Below are 11,236 nucleotides of genomic sequence, written 5' to 3' on the forward strand. Positions count from 1 at the left end.
GTTTTAGTAGTTTTCTTTGGTGTATTTAAGTGGATATTTATATTGAGTTCTCTCAATATAGTTCATAAATATGTATGTTTCATTATTGAAAAGCTAAAGATAAATAAGAGCCATCAAGTTTTAGTAGTTTTCTTTGATGTATTTAAGTGGATATTTATATTGAGTTCTCTCAATATAGTTTTCATAAATATGCATGTTTGATTATTGAAAAGTTAATGATAAATATTTGTGTTGCAGAGATCGGTAAAAATCTGGTGAGAGAGCAGGATGGTTTGAAACTGATCCTAGCGCTATTAAAGAAAGGAATTGCCTTGAAAAACGTTGAAGGCGCCAGCTTTCTGCGGAATGTAGCTGCTGGATTCTTGTTGAACTTTTTGGTGGATCAGGATATGTTGTACAAGAAGGTAAATTTTTTGAAAATACATTTATACATTTGTAATTGAAAATAAATAGTGATATTGCAAAATGGAAAGCGACGGTAAGCGATAATTTTATTAAGATATACTTCGCCAGGCACTCGAGGAGGACATGGTACCAATTGTTTGCAGCGTTTTGGAAGAAGATGGAATTAGCGGTGGCGAAGCGGCGATGCACGTGTTACTCACTCTAGGGATATTGAACGACGAGAACATTATATTTCTCGACGAGAGATTGACGAGAGTTCTGGTTGACATACTAGCCAATGACACTTCTTCTGAGCTGTCTGAGATGTGCTTGGAGCTCTTGCACGGCCAAGCGGAAGACGGTAAACTAATAAATTAATAATTAAAATTAGATGTAAATTGTGCAAATTTAATTAAGATTACAGTGATTAAATATTTCAGTATAATTAGACTTGAGTAAATTCACAAAATTGGATTTAAGTATCCAATTTATTTAAATTAAAGAGTAATAGCTTATAATAACGTAATTTTTCTTCTAGAAAATGCAAAGCTATTGTTGGCTAAGGCAGGAGTGTGTGAATTGCTCCTGAAACTATTGGAGAAACATGGCCCCCAATGCAACGATGAGGAAACTCGGTCAATTCTCAAAGTTGCCTGTAACTTAATCGTTTTGATTTTAACTGGAGGTGAGTCCTAGGAAAAAATGCAAATGCAAACTTCATCAGCTGTAACAAACATACAACTTTTTTCTTAGATGACAGCATGAATTTTCTGTACGACGATAGCAAGGGTCCTGTGTACAAGAAGCTAGTAGAATGGCTGGAGAGCTTTGACGAAGACTTGCAGATCACCGCCGTTTTGGCCATGGGCAATGTCGCGCGGACCGACACACATTGCAAGCGCATGGTCGAACAGGGGATTCATCGGAAGCTGTTAAAAATTCTTGAAAAAAACGGCACCAAATCAGGCGATATTAGATGCCAGCATGCCTTGCTCAGCGCGTTACGTAATCTCGTTATACCCGCGGACAACAAATCACCGATTCTTGCCGATGGTTTGATCGACGTTCTCTATCCAATGCTGGAGATTCCTACCTTCCCCGTCGTTTTCAAATTACTGGGAACGCTTAGGATAGTCATAGACGGTCAAAGTAAGAGGTCGTAAGCTTCTTTGGAGAATTTAAAGCGATATTTAACTTGACTCACAGAATGAGTAACGTAATAATTAAGGCTGAATTATTTGCTTCAGGGGAAGCCGCGATCTCTTTAGGACGAAGAGAGGACTTGATTAAGCGGGCAGTTGAGTGGTGCAGTACCGAAGATCATCCTGGTGTCCAAGGTGAAGCCAATCGATTAATCGCCTGGCTAATAAACAACAGCAGGTTCGTTCTCGAAGGCTTACTGGCAAAAGACTTGGTTCCAAAACTTTTTATACATACTTTTTAGGGACAAGCAAATTGCTCTGTCAATTATCAAGTACGGTGCGGTGCAGCATCTAGTTGGCATGCTTCTGGCGCAACACGCGCTAATGCAAAACGAAGCGATTCTGGGTCTTACGATACTGACGAGGATCTGCCCGGCGGAATCCGAGGAGTTACTGATCAAAGCGGGCTTTGGACGTAACATGTGCGAGTTCTTCGCTCGCGAAAATCTCGAAGTGCACATCGTACTGAACGCGTTGTCGCTATTGGACAGTGTTCTACAATCAGGTATCTTAAAGATCCATCCTGAGAGAATGAGTATCGTTACTCGATATTCGATCGACTGACAATTTTACGCGCTGTTTGTTTTAGACCGATTGAAGGAGCATCTGAAGAGCTGCGGATTGGCCAACGCGTGCAAGATCTTGCAACTGCACATAAATGAGAATTCCGCAACGGAACTGCAGGCCCGGGTTACCAATTTGCGAGCGGCGCTGGGCACCGCCTTGGGAACCAACTGCGACTAGAGACGACGACGACGACGACGATGATGACAATGACCAACTCGGAACCTAACGCGTTCATACGCGCTGCCATTCTCTTACCGTTGTATCTTCCATCATTCCAAAGAACCATACAGACTTCTTCAATGACCAAATCGTCCCAACTTGATCCACAGATTGCAAAAAATATTTTATTTATCGAGAAATATATATATTCCATTGATGTATACATATTCTATCGATGCTGTTGCGATTGATTCTCCTGCTGAAAGATCTTCGCGAAACCGTTTCGAGAATTAAGCGAGCAGTTGCTTTTGTATTTGCGAAGAACATACGTTCCTTCTACATTTTGTAATGTTTACATCATTTAAAAAAAATATTGCTGATGCGATCGCTCGAGAACTATGCGTGCAGGAGCATAAAATAAGGATAACGTTGATCAAACTCCAATTAATTCAGTTAGTGATTAACTTACCAAGTAATACCTGTGTTATTTTATAAACAGAGAATTATCAATTTTTTGTTTTTGATATACTAAAAAGGAATTAGATCAGGAAGGATAAATAAGAAATTTTGTTTCAAGCGATTCTATCGGTAGAATTAATTGCTGATTAAGTGATTACATTAATCAGAGTTTAGTCGCCACTTCAATGATTATCAAACGGCAGAAATGCTCGGAGCAAAATTTGTAATCAAAATAATTCGCTGCGTTAACAAAACAAGTAGATTGCTTGACAAGTTAACCGCCGTTTAAGCTAATCGGAGTTTAATCGAGGTCGTTCGGTATATAACAGGTGAACCCTGGCCGCCGGCCTCGCAAATCGCAATGCCATCTGGTACCGTCACGTGCCACGGTCCATGGCGCAGCGGTCGCGCGAGCTGCCACGTAATGTTGTGCGTGCCGTTCGTTCGTTCGTTCGTGAATCGCTGCTATTAATTTACATCCTGTGGGTGCTGCGTGGAGGCGAACGGCAACGAGGGCGATGCGCGAGCCTGCGTCTATCCGTTTCTAAACTTTCGGCGATTCACGTCATCACGAACATATGATCCATGATCACGAAGATTACGCAGGTAGGGGCGTTCGAGGGTGCCAGCCTCTGTCTTCTGCATTTTAACCTTTCACACGCTGACAATGCGCTTTGGCTCTCCTAAACGTCAACCCGATCTATATTATCTCTCCTCATAGATTATTAAGACGGTAATCGCCCTGTCAACGAGGTCCCAGGCGCGGCTGGTCCTCTCGCACCGATCTGTCAAACTTTTGACAGTCTTTTAGAACCTCTTGCAGTCTCTGTGATATCTTTAGCTGAGCCTGGGAGCTGTGCTACCTTAGACCTATAATTTGCCAGAATTATATATGTTCTTGTTGTTACCTGGGGCAATCTCACAATTAACTGAATTCTTTTTGTGTTGTTTGTTGAACTACAGTAGCAATTAAAATGGAAGCTAAGCATTTGATCGTTACCATGTCATTATTACGTACTCTGTATCTAGAATATTAACATTGGTGGACTTTCTCCAGATAACCTAGAGTTAGATATTTGATATATGTAGAAATTTATGTCTTTAAAAGCATGTTATACTTTCCTAAATAAAAATAAATCTAATGTGTTTCGTTTCAGTGATTGTTAAAGTAACAAAATGTCACAGTCAAGCGGTTACCAGTATCCACTGTACGCAGAGTCCAACAATCCCTTGAAGAACGAACCACCTCCCATAGTAAATGGTCAAAATCCTGCATCTCAGCAGAATGGAATGCAGTCTTCTCAGTTCAATTTAACCGGCAAGTTTTTGCTAGGAGCGCACAGAGAATTTTTAATTCTAAAATAAAATATTATAACAATATAGATATATTTTATTCGTATAAAAGCAAAATTATAACATTTTGCTATTATACGAAGCTTCTTTATTAGGGCAATGACTCCTGAAGGCAGTGGCATTGCTCCTGCACATATATGATGTGGCAACACGTTTCACACGATAAGAATCGAATTAATATAATCAATCCTCTTATTCCTTTTTTACCCTTTCAATTTCTTACATTTCTAAAAATAAAACGAATAGTAGCTAACATAAGAAAATTATGTAAACTTTATATTTTGTGCTGTAAAAAGTGGATAATAAATTTGAAGAGAATTCTGTCGATGTTACGATCACATATTTTATTTTAAAGTGCTAGAAGTCTTTAAATGTGAATCAGTGAATCAAATTTCAAAATTATTGAAGATAATGTGATCTTGTCTAAAAAGTGTACTGTTATAATTGTAACGATTAAAATGTGTTTTTAGGCACGTCGTCGTCGCAGTCGTCGCGTGACCCGTCCAGGGAGACCTCCAGAGATCCGTCACCAACTCAATATCTTCACAACCAATATCGGCCTCAGTTGCCACGACCGCCAATGCCACCAATAAACGGACCTCAGAACTCCAATGTGTTACCTCCACCACCTAGAACGTCACAACCATATAGTCCTGCAAATCTATATAGTGCCCATAACCAGTATGTCGCTACTACTCGTCAGAACGTTGCAGTCAGTACACCTTCAACTGCTTTTGTGTCTCAACCTAGCCAAGAAATTCATCGACCAACGATTCCTTCGAATCAGATGCCTCCAGTAGCAAAAAATCTGACTCCAGTGTCCGCGCCATCAATGTTTGCGGATACTGTTAAACCAGAGCCAGCTAAAATGAACCAAAGTTATCAATGGGCGACTAATCCTCCACCTACCAACATTCCGCAGGGTACTATGGGCGTTCCTGGAATGTCCAGTAGCATCGATAAGACTAGTCCAGTCTCAACAGATCAAACTGTGGAAAGTCAGACGTCCTTTGCTAGAGTAAATAAGATCGTGACATACGATCAAGGGCATCCTACCCCTCCACCCGCATCCAACGCTAATCTACCTCCTTCGAACATTACTCAACATTTAAATCAAAACAGTTATGTACAGCAAGAACCAATGAGCTCCAGTACACAACCTCCAAGGACTCAGAACGTCCAAGCACAATCGACAATTAGTCCTTCCGAAAGCTTAAGTAGTTCGCAACTCAGATATGGAACTCAACAGAATATATCCAATGCATCGTCAATGCCAAATTCTAGCACACAGAATTTATTCTATAGTGCACAAGGCCATAATGTAGGTCCACGAAATCCTCAAGATTATAGCACTCAACCTTTGAAACCTCAAAATTTACTTACTGGTTATATGGATCCCACGGGACTGGGAAGTATTCCTCCAGGTCAGAATGTACATCAAAATTTAACTGGCCAGAGGAGATATCCGCAACAAGACACTGCCAATACCGCGATGCTACCGCCTTCAGGAGGTAATCAGTTACATGGTGTAAGATTACCTCCATCAGGAATACCTCCTCTTCCGGGACAGCAAACGGTAATGGACTCTAAGAATGTAACGTTTGTGTAATAGAGTTCAATTTTATTTAATTAATCTTTTATATTTTCTTCAAAAAGTGACGTGGCATTTTAATATTTCGATTTATATTATTTTTAGTATGATCCTCGTTCGCAATATCCTGGCCCGATGACAAATGTTCCATTAGACTCGTCAAATAGAAGGTATCCTAATATGTACCCTGACCAATTAAATCAATTAAATAATCAGATGAGCAATTTGAACGTCACACAAACTGGCTACAACAAATTATGGGTATTTATTTTTATTGAAATAGTATCTATAATTATATATGCAATCAAAATATGTTACTTTCTTCAATATGTAAATTAATAACATTCTTTATAGGGGGTGGAGTCGATAGACCTCTTACAGTGCCGAAATATACTGCCGCCTGAAAAAGTCGAACCACCAAAGATCAAGTTACATCAGGAAATGTTAGATGTCGTAAATTGTAATCCTGAGTGAGTTTTTTTTCTTACTCCTTTTTTTATTTAAGATGCGAAGATTACATCTCTGTTACACGAGAATCGACGTATCCAAAATACCAACGCGAATCAAAGATTTGAACAATTTAGAGAATTCTTATTACTAAAACTATTTCATTACATAGAAGTGCCTCATGAATTATGTGGAATAATTACAGGATATTCAGGTGTACATTAACAAGAGTCCCAGAATCAAATTCGCTTCTGCAGAAATCAAGATTGCCATTCGGCGTATTAATACATCCTTTTAAGGATCTAAACGTGAGTGATATACACATAAATAAATTTTTATAATTTTTGATATGCAGACATAGAAGAACATGTTGCTGCTATTTTATTTTTTTTAAATACCATCTGGAAATAAATTTTAATAAAGTTTTTAATATTTGTCGTAACAGCATTTAGCAGTGATTCAGTGCAATACGATCGTGCGTTGTCGAGCTTGCCGAACATATATCAACCCGTTTGTATATTTCGTCGATTCGAGGAGATGGAAGTGCAACCTCTGTTTCAGATTGAACGAACGTAATGAACATGCTGAATTTTTTCATATCTATTGCTTAATATTACATGACAAGAGTTTGATATATATATTTACGCTTTGTTACGCAGTTCCTGAAGAATTTCATTTCGATCCTGTGACGAAATCTTACGGCGATCCATCGCGACGGCCAGAAGTCAGAACCGGAACGATAGAGTTTATTGCACCAAGCGAATATATGGTTAATAATTTTTTCTAATTACTGCTTAATATATTGCGCTAAATAAGTAATCGATAAGCTATAAAATCAGGTGGTATAATCACCTATTAATAATTACAAATTATATGTTTGCGTAAAAATACTTGTTTGTAATACTCCAAGAGATTTAGTTTTGATAAATACTGAATTAATCATAGGTCCGTCCACCTCAGCCGGCTGTCTATCTCTTTGTCATGGATGTTTCTCGTCTTGCGGTGGAAAGTGGCTATCTGCAGATCGTTTGTAACATTATTACCGAAGATCTGTCGCGTCTCCCCGGCGACAGCCGCACTCAAATCGGTTTTCTCGCCGTTGATTCTGCTCTGCACTTCTTCAGCATGCCCGATAATGTCTCGCAGCCACACGAAATGATTATGCTGGATATCGACGACGTGTTTCTGCCGTGTCCAGAAAACCTAATTGTAAATCTAAAGGAACGTGAAGAGCTGATCCGCGACCTTCTTGCTCAGCTTCCCGTCAAGTTTTGCGGCACCCATGATACTAACAGCGCCCTTGGTGCCGGTCTTCAAGCTGCCCTCAAACTCCTTTCCGCTACCGGAGGGCGTGTCACTGTTTTTCAAACGTGTCTGCCTAATATCGGTCCAGGGGCACTGCAGCCGAGAGAAGATCCTAATACCAGAGTGAATAAAGATGTGCCACATCTCAATCCTGCAACGGACTTCTATAAAAGAATTGCTCTGGATTGCAGTGGACAACAAATCGCGATTGATCTGTTCTTATTGAACAGTCAATACAGCGATCTGGCAACTTTATGTAAGTGATTCTATATTGATTTAATATAGTTGTTAAAAAAATGATACTTTTGTGCTAAAACTGTAATTTTGCAAAAGATTAATTTTTATAATTCATAATTTTTTTGATATACGTGGTTATATACAGTCTTTTTTCCAAAATATTGATAAACACTCTTGTAACGTTCAATCTTTTATTTATTTCGCAGCATGCGTGTCAAAATTTACGGGTGGCTGCATTTACCATCTGCCACTGTTTCGAGCATCCAAGTTACAGAATATTGAAACTTTGGAAAGATTACTACATCGTTATTTATCGAGAAAGATTGGTTTTGAGGCGGTGATGCGACTTCGCTGTACCCGCGGTCTCAGCATTCACGCTTTCCATGGCAGCTTCTTCGTTCGATCGACCGATCTGCTCTGCTTGCCAAATATTAATCCGGACGCTGGTTTTGGCATGCAGATCTCCATCGACGAAAATCTGTCCGATACACAGACCGTATGCTTCCAAGCATCTCTTCTGTACACTTCGAGCAAAGGTAATTATTTCTGTCTTTTTTAGAGTTTCTTCACGTATTTCATATCTGCTATAATTTCTATTTAAAGGTGAGCGAAGAATCAGAGTACACACTCTATGCCTGCCAGTCGTGGCAAGTCTAACGGATGTTATGCATTCTGCAGATCAACAATGCATAGTCGGCTTATTATCAAAAATGGGTAAGTTAAACTTGCGGACTATAAATCCTTATGTACCGCAACGTAAAAGTTTAAACAATTAATTATTTGCGTTAATCATAATTAAATGAAATAAAGAGACATTTATTTAAATATCTTCAGCTGTCGATCGATCCCTTCAATCATCTTTGTCGGACGCCAGAGATGCATTAATAAACGTCGCTATCGACATCCTATCCGCATACAAACTGGCGCAATCTTCCAGCGGCGGAGGACTTATTGCTCCAGAAAGTTTAAAACTGTTGCCGTTATACATTATCGCATTGTTGAAGAGCGTAAGTTATCAATTTTCAACTATCAAATTTACAAACATCTCACACTTAATTATATTGTGCATGCTATCATTAATATTTTATATTGAACTTGCAGGTAGCGTTCAGATCTGGCACGAACACACGTTTGGATGATCGCATATTCGCTATGTTCCAACTGAAAACATTGCCGTTGGCGCAGCTGATGCAGGTGGTTTATCCCGATTTGTATCCCGTTCACGTGCTCGACGACAATAATGCGAAGGACATTGACGGCAAAGTGTGTCCACAGCCGCCTCGGCTTAATTTATCTGCCGAGAAACTCGACAGCCGAGGAGTCTTTCTTATGGATGCTGGCGACAGAATCTTCATTTATGTCGGCAAGAACGTCAATCCAGTTTTCTGTTCTAACGTGTTTGGCACTTCGGGGTTCGCGTCTATCCCAGAAGAAATGGTAAGAATATTATTTTTCTCGACTACGTATTCCTAGCCAAAAATCGGCACGCTTACATATTATAATGTTTAATCCACTGATAAGAATGTATAATCTTCTAATCTGTAAATTTGTTGTTGCAGTACGAATTACCAGAATTGGACACAGTAGAAAGCGAACGGTTACGAAACTTTGTGTTTAGCCTACAAGAGGAGAAACCATACTACGTATCTGTACAAGTTATCAGGTAAGCGAATCGTTTCTGATTAATGAAAATTAATATGTACGTTGTCACAAGTTTCAATAGAATTCGTAGAATCATCTCGCGGTGCGCGTATCTGATATCCTACAACATGATTTATTTTACATGCGAGAAATTTATTTTTCAGGGACGATAGCCACTTTAGGACGTTGTTCATCGAGCGATTGATAGAAGATCGATTTGAATCTGCTCTTAGTTACTACGAATTCTTGCAGCATCTCAAGACACAGGTGAAGGAGTGACGAAGTTAAGGAATTCGTATGTGAGACCAACTCCTGCCCGGGAGGTGTTAATCATCGGTTTATGGAACTATTATAAAACAATCGCGCAGTTGAAAAATTGCGCAATCTGTTATAATTCATTAATCGATCATGGGTCATTCGGGATATTTTGGGACATGTCACGTGATTCAAGATCTACTACTTATATGCCATCTACTTATGCAGCAGTGACAGCCTTATCGAAAGACACTGACGCATTTAAACATGATAGATTGTAATTATTAATATTATTATTATTATTATTATTAATTATTTACCATCGGTAGCCTCAACATATGGACTTGCGTTCTCGTTGCGCGTATCCACTTGGGTTAAGCAATTTCTTTTCGTCCAGTAAATATCTAATTTTTTTACGATTTTGTGTTATACCTATGACAATTTTAATCCATGAGATTTATTTGTTCAGTAGGAAAATCTTTTTCACAATAGCGGTAATTCGTTAAATAGCATCAGCATGATGGTCACAGTCGTTTTCCTCTATCCTACAATTGTTGGAATCGATCGTTTCATTTATTCTAAGATTTTCCTCTCTTAATCTAGTGGCACATATGAGTGGAAATGCCATTGCTCGCTGCCTTTCACTCGCTCTTATCTATTCATGATTACGTGGTATATATAAGTAGTGAGAGAGCGACGCAAGAAGAGAGAGAAAATCTTAGTTTAGAGGAAAACATTTAAAATAGAGGAAATAGACTATTTTTGATGATGTTTGTATAATTTCTTTTTTTTTTTGTAACTACGTTTTCGTATTCCGCATTCTTTTAATCTCTGTATCGGAGTATCGGTATTGTCGCAATACGCAAGTGTTCTTACCTTAAAAAAGAAATACCATCTTCAAAAATATCCTGAAAAATATTAGTTACAAATAATTACATGCAATAGAAAGGAAATTAAATAAGTGCAATTTTGCATTTTCAGTATAAATAATAATAAATGAAGATGCTTGCAGATTGTGGGTGTCGCCAAACAAAGATGTTTCACGGTGATAAGCAATGCGCTCTTGTAATTTAATCACCTGCAGGCAATAAAATACAAACGGGAAGGGGGTAGTAGAAAAACTCGTGAAAAATTATATTATCAGTCGCTATGTCATTCCTTAAACGGTGACATGTTGTTAATTCACATTGTAAAATTGGACTTTGTGATGAGCGAAGTCGTAACGCCAATTTCTCGAACGGTCGACGAACATTGCAATTAAAATATTGTTGCAATTGAATTAACTAAATAACTAATTGTAAAAAAAAATATATAGGGGGAAAAGACGGAGAACGATTTCGCGCCAATGTAAAATACGAATCGATCGTCGGGGCGGGCAAAAACTCGCCTATAAAGGACTCTATAACAAAATAAATAATGATGAACAATAGCACTGGCAAGTGTTATATAAGAAATAAACAAATGAATATTGTAAAATAATCATAGTACTCGTACTTTGTCATGCTGCCAAACGGAGTCTCCGGCGTTATTCTTTTCTCACCATTTTACGATCCGCCGAAGGCAAAAACAGCGTGTGACGATTTAGTCTATTATTTAATAATTATATATATAAATACATATATATAATTATACGGGA

The 11,236-nt window shown here is 38.6% G+C and overlaps 2 protein-coding genes across 3 annotated transcripts; both read left to right on the top strand.

The window, feature by feature from the left end:
- The first annotated feature begins 312 nt into the window (after positions 1-312).
- LOC112467761 (rap1 GTPase-GDP dissociation stimulator 1) lies at positions 313-2,535 on the top strand. Its single transcript, XM_025036545.1, has 7 exons — positions 313-404; positions 500-745; positions 923-1,069; positions 1,138-1,533; positions 1,632-1,764; positions 1,829-2,091; positions 2,176-2,535. Exons 2-7 carry the CDS (start codon positions 529-531, stop codon positions 2,328-2,330), a joined length of 1,311 nt encoding a protein of 436 aa, XP_024892313.1. The 5' UTR covers positions 313-404; positions 500-528; the 3' UTR covers positions 2,331-2,535.
- Positions 2,536-2,896: 361 nt separating this feature from the next.
- On the top strand, positions 2,897-11,079 carry LOC112467756 (protein transport protein Sec24A). Of its 2 annotated transcripts, XM_025036538.1 has the most exons (15): positions 2,898-3,377; positions 3,929-4,089; positions 4,595-5,700; positions 5,821-5,976; positions 6,070-6,185; positions 6,368-6,470; positions 6,608-6,734; positions 6,822-6,931; positions 7,108-7,723; positions 7,911-8,240; positions 8,308-8,418; positions 8,539-8,711; positions 8,806-9,141; positions 9,264-9,367; positions 9,510-11,079. In XM_025036538.1, the coding sequence occupies exons 2-15, from the start codon at positions 3,948-3,950 to the stop codon at positions 9,622-9,624; spliced, it is 3,645 nt and encodes a 1,214-aa protein (XP_024892306.1). In that variant the 5' UTR covers positions 2,898-3,377; positions 3,929-3,947; the 3' UTR covers positions 9,625-11,079. The 2 variants fall into 2 exon arrangements, with proteins under 2 accessions (XP_024892307.1, XP_024892306.1); XM_025036539.1 differs by lacking the exon at positions 3,929-4,089 and having other exon boundaries at positions 2,897-3,377.
- The last annotated feature ends 157 nt before the right edge of the window (positions 11,080-11,236 follow it).

The sequence above is a fragment of the Temnothorax curvispinosus genome, unplaced genomic scaffold (genome assembly GCF_003070985.1).
Source record: "Temnothorax curvispinosus isolate PA1 unplaced genomic scaffold, ASM307098v1 QBEX01017816.1, whole genome shotgun sequence".
NCBI classification, from domain to species: domain Eukaryota; kingdom Metazoa; phylum Arthropoda; class Insecta; order Hymenoptera; family Formicidae; genus Temnothorax; species Temnothorax curvispinosus.